General features: G+C 43.8%; 1 protein-coding gene across 1 annotated transcript in view; it reads left to right on the forward strand.

The window, feature by feature from the left end:
- Positions 1–26,853, forward strand: part of PLCD1 (phospholipase C delta 1) — a 209,470-nt gene that overhangs the window by 174,589 nt on the left and 8,028 nt on the right. Inside the window, exon 14 of the mRNA XM_073630034.1 lies at positions 4,121–4,270. Within this exon, the coding sequence (XP_073486135.1) occupies positions 4,121–4,270 (150 nt within the window). The remainder of the gene's footprint in view (positions 1–4,120; positions 4,271–26,853) is intronic.

Genomic DNA, 26,853 nt, shown 5'->3' on the forward strand with positions numbered 1-26,853 from the left:
TTGACTCACTGGCTATGATGGACAGCAGCGGGAGCCAATGAGGAGGGAGAGTCAAGCGCTGGAGAAAGATTGGGCTCGAACACAGAGAAGTTTTTTTTTTTTACCTAGGTTAAGACCTTGAGCCTTTAGAACCACTTTAAGGCCAGCTCTGAGTTGGCATAAAGAGGTATGCCAGTGCTCAGAGTGTGGCATGGCTGTGCTGGGGGGCTGTCATAATTGTGACAGCTTCCCAAGTACTATTATATCCCTGGCTCCATTCAGCTGTCAGCAGGAGATTCCCCAGCTTTAAGATAAATGTAAACAAAGGGGGTGAAGATATTAATGGTGTCATTAGCCCACATTTGGCAATACCCATATTTAAGAAATGACAAGTTCACAGGGGAGGTGGACCTCATAGGGAACTGAAAAACGAGTTCCCCGTCAGGTCCGCATTGCTTTTGATTGTCAGCAGATGGCAGTGGGCGAATATGAAAGCTGCTATTGGACTGAATAGCAGCTGTGGAGCCGCCTACTGCCATGAGCTGTTAAACAAAAGCAATGTGGACCTGATGAGGAACTCCCTGGCAATGCACCTGTCTGTGTGATGGGCCCAGTAACTAGGGAGTGCACTGAGGAAGAAGCATCCATTATGCACTCAGTACCTACCTTATTGCAGATTCATGTACCTGTTTCTGACTCTGAATCTAGCAATTTTCAGTGTGGAGGCCTGACCAAATTCTAAGGCCTGGTTCACACCTATGCATTTTTAGTGTTTTTTGCATTTTGCAGATTTGCACTACAGAACGTGTTTCATAGGAAACCATGTCAAATGGACTGCAGTGCAAATCTGCAAAATGCAGAAAGCACTAAAAATGCATAGGTGTGAACCAGGCCTTAAGGGGTGTCAACAACACTCTTTACGAATTCTCCACAGTGTCTGACCACAGTTGTGCAGACCAGGTCAGACTGAGTCTTGGAATCAACTTGCAGCACCTAAAGTTAAAGAAACTAGTACAACATTAGGAAAGCCTGATTATCAAAGTTTACTCAATGTGATCATGAACATATACTGTGATATCTGACGGTATCCATAGACAAAAGAGGACAGTGTTCCTGTCTGGTTGAGTATGGTTGGGTTGGGAAAGAATTGTATGTCTTCTGCAGTCTGTGAATGTGCAGACTCTGCTGGTTAAATAACCGATTGACCATGATGGAATTTTGCAAATGGTTGCTGCTATCAGTGGCACAGATGTCTGCTCACACTGTGTCTGAGCACCACAAACCAAAAGCAATATTTAATTCATTTTTAATATTCAAAGCAAATTCACCTACCCATCCATGTCTCCATTTTTTTTTTTTTTTTGGGAAATCAATTTGAACACCCCCTCCCCTCCTAGCATTTATGACTGTGGCCATCTTGAGTAAGGGCAGATGATTCATGTCTTATAGCACTTACTTCCTGGAATCCATCTCCACTTCATGCAGGCAGGAGGGTATGCTTAGCTGGGATAACCCATCCTCGCCTCCTGAAGACTCCTGTGAAGTATGACATCATTTGCCTAGGCATGGAAACTAGGAAGCAACTTAAGAAATGGAAAAAAATAGTTTAAACACCTTCTTATCCAGCCTATAGCAGATTGACGGCTGGGCGACTGGACGTCCTGCAGAATGTATCACCCGTGCATGCCCCCGGGAGCGTGTTCAGCGATCAGTGGTGCGGTGTGTCCCTCAGACAAAGCGCATCATCGATCACGGTAAAGAGCCTATGACGTAGGCTTTTTACCGTGTTATCAGCTGTGTCCAATCACAGCTGATCACCGTGTAAATAGGACGCGCTGACAGCGCATGAGGAGAGGAGAGCCAATAAGCTGCTTTCCTCAGTGGTGACATCTGCACTAATAATCTGTTCCCTGATTATCAGTACAGCCCCACCAATAATGCCTTTCAGTGCCCATCAGTGGTGCATATTAGTGCCTCCTCATCCGTGCAAGTCGGTGTCACCTCATCAGTGCAGCCTATCAGTGCCCATCAGTGAAGGAGAAAAATTACGTATTTACAAAATTGTATAACCTATTTTTTTCCATTTGTTAAAGAAGAACTGCAGTCTGCTTACATAATTTGTAATAAAAACATCTTTGCCATTCTGAAGCTTCCCTCCAACCACTTTGCATATTATTTTATATATACTGTGATTCTGTACTTGCCAAATATGCTGCAGAAATCTCTCTCCACTAAGTCTGGCTGCAAACATTTTAACTGTGGGCAGCTAAAGCTGCTGCCTGTTCACTTCCTGGATTTACACACGTTAACAGAGGCACACCTCCAGCTCTGCAACTGTCATTGGCCCTCTTATGACTCACCCCCTTCCCTTCCTGGCAATCTCTTACCAGAGTGGGGGAGAGAGAGTTGTGCATGATGTCATAAGCCTAGGCTAATAACCAGACAAGAAACAGGAAGTGGGTTGTATAAGGTATTTACTGGCAGAAAAAAAATGTTTTACTATCCAAAGTTAAAACAACAAGGGCAGAAGATTTAATAGATGGAAAGATAAAAAAATGACTGAAGTTCCACTTTAAGCAAAAAATAAAAGACCCAGTGGTGATTAAGCACCACCAGAAGAAAGCTCTATCTGTCTCAAAAAAGGTATAAAAAAATTTGTCTGGGTACAGTGTTGCATGACCACGCAATTGTCATTCAAAGTGAGACGGCGCTAAAAGCTAAAAATTGGCCTGGACAGGAATCGGGTGAAAGTGCCTGGTATTGAAGTGGTTAAAACAAGTTGATTTGATATACTTTCCTATCTTTTTTGCTAATGCTAGCAGCATAGGGATTAATATTGGTTTTCAAATTTTGATTGAGAGAGTGAAGTTCCACTTTAAATTTATCTCCAGCCTGAATCCATTTCCGAGTAGAATGGTGGTTGGCTTGTCTGACAAACTGGTGTGCCCTCTAGTGGCCACAGTTTATAGGTACTAGAAGTGAAAATCTTTCCTATGAGAAATTATCTTGAGATATTTAAGACATATATATATTTTCTGGTGCGTGTTAAATTTGCAGCATAAACTAAACTCCCATAGAAAATGTTCATATTTTTTTTTAAAGGGTAAGTTTTCAGTGCTGATCCCTTATTCGACCTTGTTCAAGCAGTCTGTATAATAAATTATAGTATAGCTCCCCTTTTATTTATGAAAAAAAAAGAACAATCCTTTTTTAGGGCAATTCCATAAAGTTACCAAATTTTAGATAGCTTAACTGCTGTTTTACCTTCTCTTCCTGGTGTTACTGAAAGTAGCCACTCCACTAGTTTGCTTGCTATTATTGCTTGGCCAAGCTCTGTATTGTAATAAAAGAAATATGGCTTCCCCATCGTTTGGATATACGGTATAGTCAAATTATAGCCAAAGATAAAAAGCTCACTGCATTATACAGAGAGCAAAGATGCTCCAGATTTAAGCTTAACATACATCTTGAAACATGAATGAGTCAATCACACAAGTAGGAAGTAAGTTTTATAAGGAGTGTTCTACACAGGAACTGTGTACTAAACATCGCCAGATATCTTTTGTCATTAATATAAAGGATTTATTTAAAAAATTGCTGGCTACAGGTTGGAAATCTAGATGTTCTTTTTTTTTTTTTTTTTTTGTATAAATGATATAGATTGTATCATTCTTAAAACTAGATACAAAAATTCCCTTTAAATTGAAAGCAGCACATGCCTAGTTGGGATCAGTGTATAAAAAAAAAAATACTGTGCCCTGCAGTCTGTAGTTGTGTGCACAGCCTGCTGTAGTGCTGAGGAAATGCTCCCTGCTGCTACAAAAGGGCACTCTTCAAAGTCAGGGCATACCTGTATTGGCATAAATGAGACGCCCTCTCCAAAGTGTAACTTCCAGTGTCAGCAGGCTGTACACTGTCATTAGTAGGCTGCAGTATGTTTAGTATAATATACATTTTTGTACAGGTTATTCTTAAAGGATGGGTTCTTAACTGCTGCCTCTAGGAAGTGGGTTATGTATTTTGATATATTCTAATAAACAATTGAAAAGGGGCCCATGTTTTATAGAACACATTTGCTGTTTTTTTATAATGGTATGGCAACAAACACTTACTGTTTTTTCTTTCTTTCCTTACATTTTAGGATTCAACCCAATGTGGAATGAGCACTTTGAATTTGAAATTGACGTGCCCGCCCTCGCTATGGTGCGATTTCTAGTGGAGGATTATGATGTTTCTTCGAGAAATGACTTTGTGGGGCAATACACTGTTCCACTCACCAGCTTACAGCTAGGTACAAATATGTTCATCTCACATTTAAACCAAGTGCGTGTTATTTTTGCTTAAGAATTATATTACAGTTGAGGGTGCCAACTAAGTGCAGTATATAGGAAAGGACTTTATTAAAAATCACAAGTGGCAACTCACAAGATGCCTAAAGATAAGAGCATGCATCTGAGTTTCCTCAGGCTTAAAAAGGGAGCAGTTATGTTCCAAAACATGTAGCCATGCTCCCCACGCTCCAGTTGTGATGTTCCAGTCTTGCACAGTTTATGCCAGTGATGGCGAACCTTGGCACCCCAGATGTTTTGGAACTACAGTATATTTCTCATGATGCTCAACTAAACTGCATAGTGCAGTTTAGTTGAGCTGAGCTGAACTCAGCATGGCCACCATGCTGAACTGAAACTGAGCTGCAGCATGGTGGCCAAGACCATAAAGGGGATTAAAGTGGTTGTAAACCCTTTACAACCACTTTATACTACAGGCAAGCCTATAATTAGGGTTACCCGTAGCTACAGTGGATATCTCTTAAACCTGCACGGTTTAGGAGATATCCCTGCACTTGCATGTGCCGACGTCATCGGCACATGCACACTTGCAAACTGAAGCAACGGCAAGTACTGTGCCATTACCGGTGGCTCCCCAGCCAATCACAGCGCCTTACCCTGAAGTAACCCCCCAGAGAGATGTCAGCCGCCGGAGCGGTGAACGAGGACTGCTGCCGGGGCTTCGATCTCAGGTAAAAAATTAATAATGTGCTAGTATGCTATGCATACTAGCTCATTATGCCTTTTGTCTTGCAGGTTTTCTTTTTGGAATTTTTTAAAAGGGTTTACAACCATTTTAACAGGACACGTTCCACTCGGAGACTGGGCCGTATTCTAACATGATAATGACCCAAAACACACCTCCAAAACGACCACTGCCTTGCTAATGAAGCTGAGGGTAAAGACAATGGACTCGCCAAGCATGTCTCCAGAACTAAACCCTATTGAGCATTTGTGGGGCATCCTCAAATGGAAGGTGGAGGAGCGCAAGGTCTCTAACATCCACCAGCTCCGTGATGTTGTCATGGAGGAGTGGAAGAGGACTCCAATGGCAACCTGTGAAGCTCTGGTGAATGCCATGCCCAAGAGGGTTAAGTTAAGGCAGTGCTGGAAAATAATGGTGGCCACACAAAATATTGATACTTTGGGCCCAATTTGGACATTTTCACTTAGGGGTGTACTCACTTTTGTTGCCAGCGGCTTAGACCTTAATGGCTGTGTGTTGAGTTACCGTATTTATCGGCGTATAACACGCGCCGGCGTATAACACGCACCCCAAGTTTAGGAGAGAATTTTAAGGAAAAAAACTTTTAGGAGGGAAGTTTAAGGAAAAGAAACTTACATTAAAATGCCCATCAATGCAGCCTCATCAGTGTTCATCTGCAGCCTTGTTAGTGTCATTGCAGCCTTTTCAGTGTTAGTGCAGCCTTGTCAGTGCAGCTTTGCCCCAGTGCAGCCTTGTCCCCAGTGCAGCCTTGTCAATGCAGCCTTGTCCCCAGTGCAGCCTTATCAATGCAGCCTTGTCCCCAGTGCAGCCTTGTCCCTGCAGCCTTGTCCCCAGTGCAGCCTTGTCCCTGCAGCCTTGTCCCCAGTGCAGCCTTGTCTCTGCAGCCTTGTCCCCAGTGCAGCCTTGTCCCCAGTGCAGCCTTGTCCCTGCAGCCTTGTCCCCAGTGCAGCCTTGTCCCTGCAGCCTTGTCCCCAGTGCAGCCTTGTCCCCAGTGCAGCCTTGTCTCTGCAGCCTTGTCCCCAGTGCAGCCTTGTCCCCAGTGTCCATGCCTCCTGCCGCTGCCGCCGCCGCTGCCGCCGCTGCCACCGCCATACACATGGTAGTAGTTTTAAATATGGCTCCGCGGAGTTCGGAGAGACTCGGCGCCGGCGGAAGTGAACGAACGCCGCCGAGATACACATAGCCGAGGGTTCTCGGCTCTTTCCGGCGCCGCTCACAGTCCCGCCCAGTCCCGCCCTATGATGGACATAACACAGGTCCAATGGCGGGACTGGGCGTGACAGTGAGCGGCGCCGGAAAGAGCCGAATACACCCGACTATGTGTATCTCGGCTCTGTGATTTCGGCGGCGCTCGTACAGCACCGCCGAGTCCCTCCGAAGTCCGCGGCGCCATATTTGAAACTACTCGCTATGTAAATGTCGGCGGCGATCGCCGACATTCACATAGCGATAGCGGGGATCGGCGTATAACACGCACCCACGACTTTCCCCTGATTTTAAGGGGAAAAAAGTGCGTGTTATACGCCGATAAATACGGTATTTTGAGGGGACAGCAAATTTACACTGTTATACAAGCTGTACACTCTCTACTTTACATTGTAGCAAAGTGTCATTTCTTCAGTGTTGTCACATGAAAAGATATTATAAAATATTCACAAAAATGTGAGAGGTGTACTCACTTTTGTGAGATACTGTAATTGGTGTGAATGGGGTATAAACACGTTTACACAAATTACAACTTAAAGTGCTTGTAAATGCTAATTTATTTTTTCTTAAATAACAAACATGTTATACATGTTAAACATGTTATACTTACCTCCTCTGGGCAGTTGGTTTTGCACAGAGCAGCCCCGATCCTCCTCTTCTCAGGGTCCCTCTTTGCTCCTCCTGGCCCCTCCCTCTTATCGAGTGCCCCCAAAGTTAGCAGCTTCCTATGGGGGCACTGGAGTCAAGTCACAGCTCCGTGTGTCCATTCAGACACTGAACCTTGACCCTACCCCCTCTCTCCCCTGAGTGGCTGACTGACTTTAATTGGGTCACGGGAATCAATGGTGCCGCTACTGTCTATCAGCCAATCAGGAGGAGTGTCCCGGGCGGCTTAGACATTCGTGGACATCGCTGGAGAGAGATGGGGCTCAGGTAAGTATTAGGGGGTGCTGGAGTGGCTGCTACACACAAAAGGTTTTTTTTATCTTATTGCATAGAATGTATAAGGATAAAAAACCTTCTACCTTTACAATTCCTTATTAAATTGATATATTTTAAAGTCAAGAACAAACATTTATTTAAAAATACACTGTGCTCTATAATAAAATAAAATGGTATATAATAAACCTATCATTTTAATAATAGAAAATGCATATCAGATGTAATATAAATAAACCCTTAAATTAGATGATGTGCGTAGTAGGCAAGCAACCTACACCTTCTACTTGATCAGGCTGTAGCTTTCATGCATTTAAAACCACATAAAAAAATCTCCCAAATGTTACACCTGACAGAGGTTATAACTCTTCCCCATTCAATCAGAATAAAGAACAAAGTTTTTCTGTGGAGTTGGGATTTATAGGCAGTAGAATGTGTAAAGTCTGCTCACCTCTGATGGTCCTTAGGCCCCTTTCACATAGGCATGAGGTTGAGGAACTGCCCGCTTGGTGACAGCACAGACGCCGAGTGTGGACAGCTGATCCACACTCTGCGTCTGTGCTGTCACCAAGCGGGCAGTTCCTCAACCTCATGCGTCCAAAGCATCTGTCAGGGATTATACCAGCAACCACCCCCCTAATGCTGTTGTGGGATGCCCTAAACTGACCTAGCTTTTACCTGGCCGCATTGTATAACATTATCCCTGGTATAAATTCATTACCAAATTTCTTGCTGGACTTGGTTGAATTTGGACTTGCTGGATCGCATTATCCAACAAGAAGACCTCTTTTATGAACACCCATTAAGGTGGAGGACAGCACATCCCATCCCATTATCTTATTATTTCCTCTTCCTTTTTTCCCTTTGTGGAAAATAATATGTCCACAGCTCCTGAGGAAGCGTTAATGAACGCGTAACATGTAGAGCAAGTCGAGCTATTTTTTACACTGTCTCCTTTGAAACCTGTTACGATTGAACATGTAAAATGACTGAATATCTTGTTTAAACATATAATTAATATGTAGATGGTGTATTCAGTATGCTCCTAGGTATTATTTGTGAATATATGTAAGTCTATGTACATGTTTTCTAATCACATTTTTTGTAATAAATATTGAAACTCTTTTTTAATCCTTTGTGTTATGCCTATAAAGTCCATCATTCCAAACCAATTTTTAATGATTTCTAATATCGGGACGTGGCATTAACTATTTATGCACCGTATCCACAGTACCACTCTGTGGTGATACGAATTCTCCTAGAACTGGTACACATAGCAGTCGAGACGCCAAAAACAAACATAAGACAAAATAATTAAGAAAACAATGGAAGGCACCCAAGTGTAAAGGTGCACAAAATACATAAACACCCCACATAGAATATAGCACACATATAATAGGGACCAGTGATAATACAAAAGAATGGGCCGTAACAGGAGCATAGCTATGAAAGGAGATAGTATGCCAAATAGCACCAATTGCTAGGCTTCAGAGGAAAGTGAGCATGCTACAACCTCCCAGCACCGAAGGGCATTATGTTCCATAATTCATTGGTCCCTATTATTGAACAACGATTTCAAGGAGGTTGGGGGGGGGGGATATTGGTTTATGGGGGGGTGGGAGAGGAAAAGGTAAGCAGGAGGGGAAAGGGGGCGAGGGCCAGAGGGAAGAGGAACAGAGCAGGTGGAGAAAGGATAAATAGAGAGGCTAAGACAGTCAAGGGTGGACAACCAGAAGAGACTTCACATGACCTCAAACCAAGTACAGGGCCTACAATGGTGCCACAAGGAGTTAATGCACTTCGGATGACTCCCTGAACACCTTCCAAGAGAGCCATGTTTGGTGGTATTGTTCATATGTATCCAGTTTGCGTGCCAGGAGGGACTCCATCCTCTCAATGTAATCGATCTCTGTAACCCATTTAATCAAAATAGGAACTTAGGCCTTCCGCCAATGACATGAAATAACCGACTCGCTGCTGTCAAATAATGCCTAAGGAGGCTTTTTCTTTTTCATACATCATGGGACACAGAGTCAGGCTAATATTCATTACCTGCTGGGTTATACTTCATCATTAGGTGAATGGACACTGGTAGACCAAAGGTCTTCAGACAGGAAGTTATCCCCTATAGAACCCCTCCCATACAGAAAGTACTTTAGTTTTTTTTATCAGTGTCTGCAAGGTGGATGGCACAGTTGCTCCAGGTCTCTAGTCCCACAAATGGTTCCAAAAATGAATCAAGGGATTGACCGATCGGATCCATTTGACACAGGCTTTTATGCTTAGATAAATGGTACCTGAGCCTCACAAAGAAGACTCTGCAAGGTTTTGCCTGTAATGTGGTCTCCGGGCGCTGGACCCTGCGAAGTGGAAATCCTGGACACTACAGCGCTAAGGCATTTCCTGCATGGTGCTGTACAGGTCCAAGGGAGTGGACCCTAAACATGAAAGGGTACCCAGTCCTTGAAGGTCCAAGTGACAGGAGCTCGCCGTGAAGGGTGAAGATTGGGCCCATAGCTTCTAAGTGGCCCTGCGCCTGGACGGGTAAGTGAAACCCCTTTATTTTATTATTGTGGGGTGTCCTAGTGATTGTAACAATCGGTCAAGCTAGCTAAAGTCTCAACATCTGTGTGCGGTGACAATACGGGGGAGTTCTGGGCTAGCTGTGGGTGTTTGCAAAGTGTACCTTTTTTGCTTGTGTCTGGCTGGTTTTTATCTGTACGATGGCGCACTACGTGCGCCATTTCACCTTGGTTTGCCATGGCACACATGCATTCGCAAGAGCGCCACTGGGCTCAGCAGTTTGTTTGCTTGGCAGCCATGGTGCACACGGATTCGCCACACATGCACCGTAGCCTTTATCTGGGAGCACGAAGATTTGTGTTGTACCGGAATACAGTCACGCCCACTCGCCGGAACCGCACACACCCAGCTTATTTAAGCTGTGTTTGCCAAGCATGTGGTGCTTCCGGAAGGCAGCCGTGGGACACAGAGCAGGCTCTGGACAGACACTTGCAGTGGTTTGTTTCTCCTTACCCAGGTCACGTGAGTCAACAGGTGTTGCTTGGCAGGCTAAAGGTGCTTAGCAGGATTGTTGCATAGGGGCTTGGCAAACCCTATTACAGGGTCTCCCTTTTGAGGTGTTTTAACTACACCTAAGTACTCTGTTTGCAACATTGAATGTCTTCCAAAAAGAAGAGTGGGACTAACACCACAGGGAAGGGCACACCTACGTCATCGTTAGTTCCTGATGAACCTAGTCATAACCCTAGTGTTGTATCCCCTGAAAGACCAGAGGCTCCCGGGCAATCTGAGCTGCTGCGCCTATCTGGTATTGTGCCTACAGTCAACGCTGCTGCTTTCCCTTTGTCACTAAGGATGAACTGTCCACAGCCCTAGCCGGGTTAGAGCACTGGATTGCGTTGAGGATGGGGAAGAGATTAAAGCTTAGGATTCGGTGGAGTGCCCGGCAGATGAGTCTGCTTCCGAGCAATCTGGGCAAGAAGATATCCACTCAATGTCTGCCTTTCAGTCGCAGAGGTTTTTGATCCTGACTCTGACTGAAATGGTTCGGTCTGCCTTTAAGTTGCCTCTTGCAGAGGTGACTGAGCCCCCCTGGTCCTCATTAGGATCTCTGAGACATTTTCAGGTCGCACAGACTTTCCTGCTACACCCCATGTTGGAACAGGAGGTATATACTGATTGGGAACATGACTTTTTTGCCTCCTAAAAAGTTTTCCCTTTTATATAAATACATTTATATAAAAATGGAGCATGCCAGCCATAGATGCAGCAGTCTTCCTTAAACAAGAACATAACTTGTCCGATAGATAACACACAGGGCTTGAAAGACCCTGTTGACAAGAAATTGGAGTTCTTATTAAAGGCTTCCTTTTCTTTGGCCAGTTCAGCCATTCAGCCAGCTGTTGCAGCAATTGGTATTTGCCAGTCTGTAAAGGATCAAGTCAAACGGCCGCATAGGCCTAACCAGGAGGATGATCTGCCTGCAAGTAAGATGGATATTCCTCAAGCGCTGTTTTGCTGTTGATGCTTTAAAGGATTCAAAAAAACAGGTTTCTCATCTGGCTCTCTTGTCTGTACATATGCGCAGATTTTTATTGCTTAAGAACTGGTCAGCCGAGCTTCCTTGTAAAAAGTTATTGGCAGGTTTCCTGTTTCATGGGGAACGTTTATTCGGTGATCACTTGGACAAATATCCAAAAGATTTCCGGAGGGAAGAGTTCTCTACTTCCTGTGAAGAAAAGCACCAAACATCCCTTGTTTAAAAACCCAGGGACTGCTTCCTCAAATGTCTCAGCATCAGGGCGGTTCCGCCAGGGGCAAGCCGCAAGGCTAGGGCCAGAAAAAGCCAAAATTCTTCTAAACCCAGCACCAAGTCCTCCTTTTGAGGGGATGCTCCCACTCTACCGAATAGGGGGAAGGCTGCTGCACTTTGCAGACATTTGGAAAACAATAATTCAGGACGAGTGGGTCACCTCAATTATATCTTGCAGTTACAAGCTGGAGTTACGGGGGGTGCCAGAGGGTTCTAAGATCCAGCGTTCCCTTGGATCCTCCAAAAAAGAAACTTATTGCTTCAGGCACTACATCATCTAGTGCATCAAGGAGTGATTATAGAGGTTCCTATATCCGAAAGGGGCACAGGGTTTTACTCAAACCTGTTTACGGTCCAGAAACCAAACGGGACACAAGGCCCATTTTGGACCTAAGGTCCCTGAACAAGTATCTATTGATACAATCCTTTTGGATGGAGTCTGTCCGCTCAGTAAAAAACCTCACTCCAGAGGGGAGACTTTTTAGCCTCCATCAATATAAAGGACGCGTACTTACACGTACCTATCTTTCAGCCTCATCCGAGGTTCCTACGTTTTGCAGTAGAGGAACCTCATTTTCAGTTTGTGGCTCTACCCTTCAGGTTTGCTACAGCTCCCCAGGTGTTCACAAAGGTCCTAGCACCAGTACTGGGTCTTTTAAGGGCCCAAGGGATCCTGGTGCTCGGGTATCTGGACGACCTCCTGCTCAGAGATCACTCAGTACAGTACAGGGACAGAGCAGACCCTGCCCATCAATGTCCTAGAATTACAGACAGTACGTCTGGCCCTACGATCCTGGACGGTGGAGCTTAGCTTGGTGAAGCATTATCGGACGGTGGAGTCGGACAATGCCATGGCAGTGGCCTTTATAAACTACCAAGGCGGTACCAGGAGTAGTTCAGCTCTGAAGGAGGTGAACTACATACTAGCCTGTGCAGAGGGACATGTGCCAATAATATCGGCAGTCCATATCCCGGGAGTAGAGAACTGGAAGGCAGATTATCTGCCCGGGTGGATGGTCTCTACACCCAGAGGTGTTCCAGGAAATTTGCCAACGTTGGTTATGGCCAGAGGTCGACCTACTGGCACCCAGGTTCAACAACAAGCTACAGCAGTTTGTGTCTCGAACAAAAGATCCTCTGGCAATTGGAGCAGATTCTCCAATAGTTCCATGGAGCCAGTACTCCCTGGTTTATGCTTTCCCTCCTATCCCTCTCTTTCCACATTTGTTGCGCAGGATTCGGAGAGAGGGGATTGCAGTCATTCTGGTGGCACCGGCCTGGCCCAGAAAGCCCTGAGGAGTTTGTGAGACTGACAATAGACGGCCATGGACGCTTCCACTTCGCCCCGATCTACTGTCTCAAGGTCCTATATTTCACCCCAATTTACAGTCTCTAAATTTGACGGCATGACTATTGAAGCCAGGGTGTTAAAAAGGACATCTCGGGAGCAGTGGTGTCTACTCTAGTGAATGCTAGAAAAGCTATCACTAGGAAGATTTATCATAAGGTCTGGAAGACTTATATTGCTTGGTGGGAAGCCAGAAAATGGCATCTTCGGAAATATGTGATTGGGAGAATTTTCTCTTTTTTTTCTACAGTCAGCTGTGAAAATCAAATTGGCTTTGAGTACAATCAGAGGTCAAGTTTTGGCCCTATCAGTATTCTTCCAAAGGCCTTTAGCCTCCCATTCACTAATCCAAACCTTTTATGCAAGGGGCAACTCACTTGCTTCCCCCCATTAGGTCACCTATGTGTCCTTGGGACTTGAACTTCGTGCTGTCTGTGTTACAGAAACAAACATTTTAACCATATTAAGGAAATTCCATTAGACTTGCTGTCACGCAAGCTAGCCTTCCTGATGGCTATCACCTCGGCTAGAAGGGTGTCAGAGTTGGTGGCCCTTTCATGCAGGGAACCGTACTTGATCCTTCACCATGACAGAGTCGTGTTACGACTTGTTCCATCCTTTTTGCCAAAAGTGGTGTCGGCCTTTCATTTAAATCAGGACATTATTTTGGCTTCTTTTTTTCTCTCAGTCTCGTTCGGCGGAAGAGAGACTGCATTCTTTGGACGTTGTCTGGGCAGTCAAGGTTTATTTGTTTATTTGTCTAGATCTGCGGAGATCCGAGGATCAGACTTTTTTTTTGTTTTACCAAAAGGACCCAAGAAGGGGCAGGCAGATTCCAAATCTTCCATTTCTAATTGAGTCCGTCAATTGGTCATTCAGGCCTGTGGCCTGAAACCTAAAACTCCTCCCTTTAGGGTGAGAGCTCATTCTACAAGGGGTGTAGGTGTAAGGCTGCTACCTGGTCTTCAGTGCATACGTTCACAAAATTTTATCAAGTGGATGTTCGAGCAGCCGAGAATTCGGCTTTTTCGGCCACAGTGTACTGTGGGCTGCCGTATAAGTTCTGATGGCTAATGTTTGGTAGGGTGTCTCCCTCCCCTCAAGGCTATTGCTCTGGGACGTCCCAGCAGGTAATGAATATTAGCCTGACTCTGTGTCCCATGATGTATGAAAAAGAAAATAGGATTTTTATGTCATACCTGTAAAATCCTTTCTTTGAATACATCATGGGACACAGAGATCCCTCCCCTCTTTTTTGAGGATTTAGTGCTTGCTACAAAACTAAAGTACTTCCTGTATTTGAGGGGTTATGTAGGGGATCACGACAAAAAAAGAGAAAAGAGTTCCCCAGTGGGGTTTTTAGGCAGCACAAAGGAAGGTGGTAGGCCAATGTATGTAAAAATAAATTTTATTGAACAAAAATAGCTTAAACACATGGGTTAAAAAAATGAGCTCCAATACAGAGTGTTTACAATCTAATGACACTCAGCACATGCAATATAGGCACATTTTCATAACGATATTGTGTGTATATTGACAGTATCAGAGATGTGGATCTGACGCGTTTCGACCTATAAGTTCCAGGTCTTCTTCAAAGGTCAATCTGCTAAAATTGTACAATAAAGGTGCATATGTCAGAAAAGATTAAATATATAAATTTCACAACGGATATACCATATATTAACATAACATAATTACCCAATGATGAGTGTCCTATGCGAGAGTCTTTCTGTAAGAGAGGTCCTCTTAAAAACAAAGGATTGCCTGTTCGTTTTACCCTAGAGATCCCATGACACCACCGCTACAGCCTCCAATCCCAGGGGAAGGTCCCAAGGATGTGTCTTACGAGAGATCACACAATGAAGCGCCCCCTATCTGTAGCACGGACTTCACGGCCAGTCAGTCAGGTGGGGAGAGCACCTGCAGCAATCAACCCAAGAAGGAAAAGACAATTTGGAAAGATATGCATTATATGCACTCAAAAGTTGAATCCAGAGAATATATCCATATATCAGCCCAGGTTTAGGATATCGCAAATACATGTGTACACCCATTGGACGAGTCAAAACCTTATTGTGCTGAATGTATGTGTGTGTATAAAATCAACACACATATATCTATATACACATACGTGTATGTCCCTGCATATGTCCATGCATATAATTTATAATTAGCTTTTATATGGAAAAGATCTCTAGATATATGCATAAAGTATATAAGGGTAGTAGAGGAAAAAGGAAATTAGTTTTGTAGAAACACCTCAACCATATAGGTGAGGGGTATGAATAGACTAATCAAAGCTGGTGGTGGGAGGTGACAATTGAGTGAAGTGTTAGGAAAAGTGTGAGAACAGAAACAAATCGTAGGTCCCTAATGGGTGCAGCAAAAATGGGTGGAAAGTGAACACACAGAAAGTGTCATACAGTGCAGAAATGGGTGATAGGTGGATGTAACAAGAGAATAATTAGTGAAAAAGTGCCCACGTGTAGGGAAACCGGGTGAATAAATATATTACCTAATGAACAAGTGAAGATAACATGTAAAAACCGCACTGCGTAGCCCTATGCGCTTGCAATCATTTGTGACCTAACCCGGGATTGGTCACAATTTTGAACTGGGCTCAGTGAACGCCCGTCCAAGCTGACATTTAGCAAGTCTGAAAGTATAAAGTAAAAAAAAAAAATTGTATTGTATACATTCAAGCATTTGAAGTGAGTATAGGGTCATTGTAGTAGACCAAGTACTATATCAATATGGACAGCAGCAGTGCGGAAACAAATTATCCTATTGTATACTTACAGAGTGAGACTGCTAGAGAGACCACCAACCAGGCAGAAAAATCCGGAATGAGATGTAAAGAGTGAGAGGGTATATATGCCCCAGATAGGGGGCGTGTATCCGACGAGGGTTGACTGGTGACAAAAAAAAAAAAAAAAAGGGAAAGGGAAAAATATTTTAAAAGTATATAAATATGATAAATACCATTGGACTGCCAGGGAAAAAGGGGAAAGGGGAGGGAGACAAAGGGAGAATGTTCGGAGATGGAACAAGGGGGGGGGGGGCTCATAACAGACAAGATTGCTCTATGTTACCTACAAAGGGCCAAAAAGACTTTACTGGGTTTTGCCTGAAACAAACCCTTTTAGGAACGGGGTAAATGAGATGGCCTCATTTAGTCCCGGGGGCGAGGTGGCATTTAATTTATATATCCACTTCTGTTCATGTTGCAGCAGGATTTTGTTCCAATCACCGCCTCGATTTGGTATATGTACCCGATCGAGAGCGGTGAAGGACACTTTTGGCATTCTATAGTTGTGTACTGACACTACATGTCGGCCTAATGGTAAATAGTGATTGCCAATCTGCATGTGATAGATGTGCTTAGACATCCGGCGATGGAATTCCTGCTTGGTCTTACCAACATAGTAAGCACCACACTCACATGACATAAGGTATACGATACCTCGTGTTTGGCAATTAGTGAAGTGTTTAGGCTTGAATAGTGCCCCATTTGGAAGACGGAAGTTTTTATCACGTCTGATGTATTGGCAAAATGAACAGTGTCCGCAGGGAAACGACCCCAAAATTGAACAGTGTTTGGATCTTTTTTGTTCATCCCTAAACTCGCTTTGAACCAGTTTATCCCTTAACGACAAGGCGCGCTTATAGGTAATTGATGGCCTGTTAGAGATGAAATTGCGGACCTTTGGATCATTCATCAGTATGGGCCAATGTTTTTGAATGATGTTACTGACCGCCTGATGTTGCCTGGAAAAACGTAAAATGATCCTAGTGGGGCCGGTGTTGGGGCCATCCATGGACCTTTTTTTGGAAAGGAGTTCGGAACGGCATTGTACAGCCGCTCTGTTATATGCCTTCCGTAGGCAGGAGCGGCTGTAGCCTCGTGCTAGCAATCTAGTTTGTAATTTGTAAGCTTCCTGTTTAAAGAGGGCATCATCCGAACAGTTCCTGCGTAAACGCAGGTACTGTCCATATGGTATTGACCTCTTCAAAGTTGTAGGGTGAAAACTCTCGGCGTGCAACACTGTGTTGCCAGCTGTGCTTTTTCGGAAAAGGGTGCTCGAGATTTTATTGTCAGGGGTGCGTTCCAACTTAACATCCAAAAATGTCATTAGATCACGATTGTAGGTCGTGGTAAATTTGAGATTGTATTTGTTCTGATTGATACAGTTCAAAAATTGAAGTAGCATTTCCTCTGAGCCCTCCCAGATGATGAGGACATCATCGATGTACCGTAACCACAGAAGTATGTGGCCCGTGTACACCGCGAGGTCCCCATCATCTAGGAGGGTCTTCTCCCACTCCCCCAGGTACAGGTTGGCGTAGGCCGGGGCACAGCAGGTGCCCATGGCCACGCCCTGCACCTGGAGGTAGTGGGAGTTGTTGAAACAAAAAAAGTTGTGATGCAGGATATAATCGAGTCCATCAATGATGAACTCGTTCAATACCTCATCGTATTTTTGGTCTCTGTGCAGGAGCGCCCGTACAGCAGCGATCCCCTGAACGTGGGGGATCGAGCTGTACAGGGCCTCGACATCGATAGCCACCAAAAACGAATCAGCTGGGAGAATGAGCCCTTCGATTGATTGTAACAGGTGTATTGTGTCCTTCAAAAACGAGGGCATGCTCAAGACGAAGGGCTGTAAAAAGGAGTCAATGACTCGACTCAGGTTTTCCGATATGCCTCCATTCCCAGAGACAATTGGTCGTCCGGGGGGGTCTATCTGGCTTTTGTGTATCTTGGGCAAACTATAGAATGTTGCCACCCTCGGGTGTTTAATCCAGATGAACTCGTATTGGTCCTTGGTGATTGCTCCTTTTTCAAATGCTGATTGAATCATTTTGTAAAATTCAGTGTAGGAGGCTTGTATGAGTCTAGTGGGAATGGTTTTATACCATTCACCATTGTCAAGAATGTTTTGACACATACGTACGTAGTCCTCGTTGTTCATCAGGACTACGTTGCCTCCCTTATCGGATGGTTTAATTGTGATTTTGGTGTTATTGCATAAGGAGTCAAGGGCTTGGGATTCTTCTATAGTTATATTTTGGGGGCGTGCATTTCTATTATGTGAGAGCTTTTGAAGATCTCTTAATGTTTGTTTGACAAAGATCTCTATGCTTGGGTTCAAATTGAGGGGAGGGAATTTTGCAGAAGGTTTTTTGAAACGTGTGGAAGGGTTCTTTGTAGGTTCATTGGCAGTGGAGAGTAGATTCTCCAAATCAATTTGGTCAATGAGGTCCAAGGTGTTACTTTCTTGAAAGAGAAGGGTTAAGTCCCGTAGGGCTTTAAATTCTCTCATACTAAAACTGGCCCATTCAGTTGTATCGATGTTCTCATCTACTTTTGCATGGAGGCTCTTAAGTAAGAGCCGCCGTGCAAAGAGGTGCAGGTCGGTGATCACTTCAAAGATATCGAAATTGTCTTGTGGGCAAAAAGTCAAGCCGCGTGACAGTACACTAATTTCCGCTGTAGACAGAGGATAGGATGACAGATTAATTACACTGAGGGATTCTGATGTCCCCTCGTGACAAAGGCGTCCAGATTTCCAGTTCCCCTGTTTGTCTGGGGTAGGGGAGATCCCCGTGTCGGGTTTAAAGGACTCTGAGGTCCAGTTTTTGGGCGCCCTGATGTTTGTTTTGTATGAATAGTATTAGTATTAGTAGGGATATTCAAAGGTGGAAGATCTGTTTCGCTCGTTCCTAGGGTTGAGCTATCAGATCTAAAGTTGGAAAATGCGGGTTGTTCAACCATGGGGGGATCGCATGCATCCTCCACATTAGTGTCTACAAGGCGTTTCTTCCTATCTTGCTCAGGTGAGCCCCTATTGTTCCGATTTCTTTTAAACTTCCCAGATCCCTTAAGGGATCCCTTTTGGTTCTGACTGGGACCAGATTTATCATTGGGTTTAGATACATTGTTTATATTCTTTTTGTTATTCGTATTTCTGGGTTGTTGTTGCGGTATATGTTGTTTGTTTTTAAAATTCCGCGAAAACTGAGTGTTCCATTTATATGCCCGCCCGTCTGTGAATGCCGATTTATCCCTCCAGAATTTTGACTCTTTTTTCTGTAAGATGCCCCTATTGTGGGCCGACAGGTTATCCCGAAGGTTCCCCTGCAACTCCAAAAAAAGGGCATGCTGTGCAAAGGGTTTTAAGGCTTCTTCTATGTGATTAATTTCTACATCTAATGATGCTATTTGTTTATTATACTCTCGGGTGAGGATGGCCATCATCTCCCGAGAGCATGCATCAAGATTAGCCTCCCATTCATTTTTAAGGTCGACACTAATTTGATCCAGGTTAGGAAACACCTGGATTCGTAGTCCCAAAGGGTTAATTTTTTCTTCAATGTATCTGTTTAAAGATTTGACATGCCAGAAAAGTGCTGACTTTTTCTCCAGGATTTTGTTCAGTTTTTGAACTAGGGATGAGATCGAGGTTTTCACGCGATCACCCTGTTCAAAATCCGTCTCGTAACCCAACATTAAATTGGCCCATTCCTCTCCCTGATAGTTACTCATTTTGGAATTGAATACCTAATATAAGACAAAAACAAGTAAAAGACATATGAATGACCCTACACTCTGGAGCTCATGTTTTCACCTCCCGTGCGTCAATGGGGAAGGGGTGTTTAACCACCCAAATTTTGGCCAAAGAAAAAGGATAGACACGGGGGAGGGGAGGGAGTGCTGCTCACCCCTATTGATCAAGACAAAAAAAGAGAAAAGAGTTCCCCAGTGGGGTTTTTAGGCAGCACAAAGGAAGGTGGTAGGCCAATGTATGTAAAAATAAATTTTATTGAACAAAAATAGCTTAAACACATGGGTTAAAAAAATGAGCTCCAATACAGAGTGTTTACAATCTAATGACACTCAGCACATGCAATATAGGCACATTTTCATAACGATATTGTGTGTATATTGACAGTATCAGAGATGTGGACCTGACGCGTTTCGACCTATAAGTTCCAGGTCTTCTTCAAAGGTCAATCTGCTAAAATTGTACAATAAAGGTGCATATGTCAGAAAAGATTAAATATATAAATTTCACAACGGATATACCATATATTAACATAACATAATTACCCAATGATGAGTGTCCTATGCGAGAGTCTTTCTGTAAGAGAGGTCCTCTTAAAAACAAAGGATTGCCTGTTCGTTTTACCCTAGAGATCCCATGACACCACCGCTACAGCCTCCAATCCCAGGGGAAGGTCCCAAGGATGTGTCTTACGAGAGATCACACAATGAAGCGCCCCCTATCTGTAGCACGGACTTCACGGCCAGTCAGTCAGGTGGGGAGAGCACCTGCAGCAATCAACCCAAGAAGGAAAAGACAATTTGGAAAGATATGCATTATATGCACTCAAAAGTTGAATCCAGAGAATATATCCATATATCAGCCCAGGTTTAGGATATCGCAAATACATGTGTACACCCATTGGACGAGTCAAAACCTTATTGTGCTGAATGTATGTGTGTGTATAAAATCAACACACATATATCTATATACACATACGTGTATGTCCCTGCATATGTCCATGCATATAATTTATAATTAGCTTTTATATGGAAAAGATCTCTAGATATATGCATAAAGTATATAAGGGTAGTAGAGGAAAAAGGAAATTAGTTTTGTAGAAACACCTCAACCATATAGGTGAGGGGTATGAATAGACTAATCAAAGCTGGTGGTGGGAGGTGACAATTGAGTGAAGTGTTAGGAAAAGTGTGAGAACAGAAACAAATCGTAGGTCCCTAATGGGTGCAGCAAAAATGGGTGGAAAGTGAACACACAGAAAGTGTCATACAGTGCAGAAATGGGTGATAGGTGGATGTAACAAGAGAATAATTAGTGAAAAAGTGCCCACGTGTAGGGAAACCGGGTGAATAAATATATTACCTAATGAACAAGTGAAGATAACATGTAAAAACCGCACTGCGTAGCCCTATGCGCTTGCAATCATTTGTGACCTAACCCGGGATTGGTCACAATTTTGAACTGGGCTCAGTGAACGCCCGTCCAAGCTGACATTTAGCAAGTCTGAAAGTATAAAGTAAAAAAAAAAAAATTGTATTGTATACATTCAAGCATTTGAAGTGAGTATAGGGTCATTGTAGTAGACCAAGTACTATATCAATATGGACAGCAGCAGTGCGGAAACAAATTATCCTATTGTATACTTACAGAGTGAGACTGCTAGAGAGACCACCAACCAGGCAGAAAAATCCGGAATGAGATGTAAAGAGTGAGAGGGTATATATGCCCCAGATAGGGGGCGTGTATCCGACGAGGGTTGACTGGTGACAGGTGCGGCCACCTCCCCATCCGATAAGACCGAAAGAGAAAGCCGCGCTAAGGGGCATGGCGGCCAAATGGCTGCCTCGTGTGGTCCCCCCGGCGTTCGGGGCGGGTCGAGACTCCGTCAGCTGACGTCATCGCCGTCGCAATCGCGTGACGCGTCCGCATCACGTGGCACGCGCGGGGCCCCGCGCATGCGCAGTGAGCGGAAACGTCCGGGGATGTCCCCGAACGCCGCCGGCAAGGAGGAAATCCCCAACGTGGTAGCCAGGACCAGCCTGGGTATCCAATGGGGGAGGGGGGGAGGCAGGCGCCGGCTGTGCCGATAGCCCTCCCTTCCCCCCCCACCTTGCCGGGAAGACACATCTGGGGAAAAAGAACCCTTGTGAGAGGGCAGCAGCAGCGGTCAAGATGACAGCTCTTATAGAGGGGGCGGGCAGAGCACAGGGCTCAATTGATATATAAAATTAAAGGGAAAATACATATGAACTAACGGTCCATCGCATATATGGACACATCATCCCATATTGATACATACATTAATTGGCAGGAAACATTATAGATTATTAACATGAGGTATCCATATATGTAGAATCAATTCGCATGCCTAGGTGTCTGAAAAACACATAATAGAATATAGAAAAAAATTGATTATATAAAAAAGGAAAAAAAAAAAAAAAAAAAAGGGAAAGGGAAAAATATTTTAAAAGTATATAAATATGATAAATACCATTGGACTGCCAGGGAAAAAGGGGAAAGGGGAGGGAGACAAAGGGAGAATGTTCGGAGATGGAACAAGGGGGGGGGGGGCTCATAACAGACAAGATTGCTCTATGTTACCTACAAAGGGCCAAAAAGACTTTACTGGGTTTTGCCTGAAACAAACCCTTTTAGGAACGGGGCAAATGAGATGGCCTCATTTAGTCCCGGGGGCGAGGTGGCATTTAATTTATATATCCACTTCTGTTCATGTTGCAGCAGGATTTTGTTCCAATCACCGCCTCGATTTGGTATATGTACCCGATCGAGAGCGGTGAAGGACACTTTTGGCATTCTATAGTTGTGTACTGACACTACATGTCGGCCTAATGGTAAATAGTGATTGCCAATCTGCATGTGATAGATGTGCTTAGACATCCGGCGATGGAATTCCTGCTTGGTCTTACCAACATAGTAAGCACCACACTCACATGACATAAGGTATACGATACCTCGTGTTTGGCAATTAGTGAAGTGTTTAGGCTTGAATAGTGCCCCATTTGGAAGACGGAAGTTTTTATCACGTCTGATGTATTGGCAAAATGAACAGTGTCCGCAGGGAAACGACCCCAAAATTGAACAGTGTTTGGATCTTTTTTGTTCATCCCTAAACTCGCTTTGAACCAGTTTATCCCTTAACGACAAGGCGCGCTTATAGGTAATTGATGGCCTGTTAGAGATGAAATTGCGGACCTTTGGATCATTCATCAGTATGGGCCAATGTTTTTGAATGATGTTACTGACCGCCTGATGTTGCCTGGAAAAACGTAAAATGATCCTAGTGGGGCCGGTGTTGGGGCCATCCATGGACCTTTTTTTTGGAAAGGAGTTCGGAACGGCATTGTACAGCCGCTCTGTTATATGCCTTCCGTAGGCAGGAGCGGCTGTAGCCTCGTGCTAGCAATCTAGTTTGTAATTTGTAAGCTTCCTGTTTAAAGAGGGCATCATCCGAACAGTTCCTGCGTAAACGCAGGTACTGTCCATATGGAATTGACCTCTTCAAAGTTGTAGGGTGAAAACTCTCGGCGTGCAACACTGTGTTGCCAGCTGTGCTTTTTCGGAAAAGGGTGCTCGAGATTTTATTGTCAGGGGTGCGTTCCAACTTAACATCCAAAAATGTCATTAGATCACGATTGTAGGTCGTGGTAAATTTGAGATTGTATTTGTTCTGATTGATACAGTTCAAAAATTGAAGTAGCATTTCCTCTGAGCCCTCCCAGATGATGAGGACATCATCGATGTACCGTAACCACAGAAGTATGTGGGGGACCACACGAGGCAGCCATTTGGCCGCCATGCCCCTTAGCGCGGCTTTCTCTTTCGGTCTTATCGGATGGGGAGGTGGCCGCACCTGTCACCAGTCAACCCTCGTCGGATACACGCCCCCTATCTGGGGCATATATACCCTCTCACTCTTTACATCTCATTCCGGATTTTTCTGCCTGGTTGGTGGTCTCTCTAGCAGTCTCACTCTGTAAGTATACAATAGGATAATTTGTTTCCGCACTGCTGCTGTCCATATTGATATAGTACTTGGTCTACTACAATGACCCTATACTCACTTCAAATGCTTGAATGTATACAATACAATTTTTTTTTTTTACTTTATACTTTCAGACTTGCTAAATGTCAGCTTGGACGGGCGTTCACTGAGCCCAGTTCAAAATTGTGACCAATCCCGGGTTAGGTCACAAATGATTGCAAGCGCATAGGGCTACGCAGTGCGGTTTTTACATGTTATCTTCACTTGTTCATTAGGTAATATATTTATTCACCCGGTTTCCCTACACGTGGGCACTTTTTCACTAATTATTCTCTTGTTACATCCACCTATCACCCATTTCTGCACTGTATGACACTTTCTGTGTGTTCACTTTCCACCCATTTTTGCTGCACCCATTAGGGACCTACGATTTGTTTCTGTTCTCACACTTTTCCTAACACTTCACTCAATTGTCACCTCCCACCACCAGCTTTGATTAGTCTATTCATACCCCTCACCTATATGGTTGAGGTGTTTCTACAAAACTAATTTCCTTTTTCCTCTACTACCCTTATATACTTTATGCATATATCTAGAGATCTTTTCCATATAAAAGCTAATTATAAATTATATGCATGGACATATGCAGGGACATACACGTATGTGTATATAGATATATGTGTGTTGATTTTATACACACACATACATTCAGCACAATAAGGTTTTGACTCGTCCAATGGGTGTACACATGTATTTGCGATATCCTAAACCTGGGCTGATATATGGATATATTCTCTGGATTCAACTTTTGAGTGCATATAATGCATATCTTTCCAAATTGTCTTTTCCTTCTTGGGTTGATTGCTGCAGGTGCTCTCCCCACCTGACTGACTGGCCGTGAAGTCCGTGCTACAGATAGGGGGCGCTTCATTGTGTGATCTCTCGTAAGACACATCCTTGGGACCTTCCCCTGGGATTGGAGGCTGTAGCGGTGGTGTCATGGGATCTCTAGGGTAAAACGAACAGGCAATCCTTTGTTTTTAAGAGGACCTCTCTTACAGAAAGACTCTCGCATAGGACACTCATCATTGGGTAATTATGTTATGTTAATATATGGTATATCCGTTGTGAAATTTATATATTTAATCTTTTCTGACATATGCACCTTTATTGTACAATTTTAGCAGATTGACCTTTGAAGAAGACCTGGAACTTATAGGTCGAAACGCGTCAGGTCCACATCTCTGATACTGTCAATATACACACAATATCGTTATGAAAATGTGCCTATATTGCATGTGCTGAGTGTCATTAGATTGTAAACACTCGGTATTGGAGCTCATTTTTTTAACCCATGTGTTTAAGCTATTTTTGTTCAATAACATTTATTTTTACATACATTGGCCTACCACCTTCCTTTGTGCTGCCTAAAAACCCCACTGGGGAACTCTTTTCTCTTTTTTTGTCTTGATCAATAGGGGTGAGCAGCACTCCCTCCCCTCCCCCGTGTCTATCCTTTTTCTTTGGCCAAAATTTGGGTGGTTAAACACCCCTTCCCCATTGACGCACGGGAGGTGAAAACATGAGCTCCAGAGTGTAGGGTCATTCATATGTCTTTTACTTGTTTTTGTCTTATATTAGGTATTCAATTCCAAAATGAGTAACTATCAGGGAGAGGAATGGGCCAATTTAATGTTGGGTTACGAGACGGATTTTGAACAGGGTGATCGCGTGAAAACCTCGATCTCATCCCTAGTTCAAAAACTGAACAAAATCCTGGAGAAAAAGTCAGCACTTTTCTGGCATGTCAAATCTTTAAACAGATACATTGAAGAAAAAATTAACCCTTTGGGACTACGAATCCAGGTGTTTCCTAACCTGGATCAAATTAGTGTCGACCTTAAAAATGAATGGGAGGCTAATCTTGATGCATGCTCTCGGGAGATGATGGCCATCCTCACCCGAGAGTATAATAAACAAATAGCATCATTAGATGTAGAAATTAATCACATAGAAGAAGCCTTAAAACCCTTTGCACAGCATGCCCTTTTTTTGGAGTTGCAGGGGAACCTTCGGGATAACCTGTCGGCCCACAATAGGGGCATCTTACAGAAAAAAGAGTCAAAATTCTGGAGGGATAAATCGGCATTCACAGACGGGCGGGCATATAAATGGAACACTCAGTTTTCGCGGAATTTTAAAAACAAACAACATATACCGCAACAACAACCCAGAAATACGAATAACAAAAAGAATATAAACAATGTATCTAAACCCAATGATAAATCTGGTCCCAGTCAGAACCAAAAGGGATCCCTTAAGGGATCTGGGAAGTTTAAAAGAAATCGGAACAATAGGGGCTCACCTGAGCAAGATAGGAAGAAACGCCTTGTAGACACTAATGTGGAGGATGCATGCGATCCCCCCATGGTTGAACAACCCGCATTTTCCAACTTTAGATCTGATAGCTCAACCCTAGGAACGAGCGAAACAGATCTTCCACCTTTGAATATCCCTACTAATACTAATACTATTCATACAAAACAAACATCAGGGCGCCCAAAAACTGGACCTCAGAGTCCTTTAAACCCGACACGGGGATCTCCCCTACCCCAGACAAACAGGGGAACTGGAAATCTGGACGCCTTTGTCACGAGGGGACATCAGAATTCCTCAGTGTAATTAATCTGTCATCCTATCCTCTGTCTACAGCGGAAATTAGTGTACTGTCACGCGGCTTGACTTTTTGCCCACAAGACAATTTCGATATCTTTGAAGTGATCACCGACCTGCACCTCTTTGCACGGCGGCTCTTACTTAAGAGCCTCCATGCAAAAGTAGATGAGAACATCGATACAACTGAATGGGCCAGTTTTAGTATGAGAGAATTTAAAGCCCTACGGGACTTAACCCTTCTCTTTCAAGAAAGTAACACCTTGGACCTCATTGACCAAATTGATTTGGAGAATCTACTCTCCACTGCCAATGAACCTACAAAGAACCCTTCCACACGTTTCAAAAAACCTTCTGCAAAATTCCCTCCCCTCAATTTGAACCCAAGCATAGAGATCTTTGTCAAACAAACATTAAGAGATCTTCAAAAGCTCTCACATAATAGAAATGCACGCCCCCAAAATATAACTATAGAAGAATCCCAAGCCCTTGACTCCTTATGCAATAACACCAAAATCACAATTAAACCATCCGATAAGGGAGGCAACGTAGTCCTGATGAACAACGAGGACTACGTACGTATGTGTCAAAACATTCTTGACAATGGTGAATGGTATAAAACCATTCCCACTAGACTCATACAAGCCTCCTACACTGAATTTTACAAAATGATTCAATCAGCATTTGAAAAAGGAGCAATCACCAAGGACCAATACGAGTTCATCTGGATTAAACACCCGAGGGTGGC

This window comes from Aquarana catesbeiana, linkage group LG05 (genome assembly GCF_042186555.1).
Source record: "Aquarana catesbeiana isolate 2022-GZ linkage group LG05, ASM4218655v1, whole genome shotgun sequence".
NCBI classification, from domain to species: Eukaryota; Metazoa; Chordata; class Amphibia; order Anura; family Ranidae; genus Aquarana; species Aquarana catesbeiana.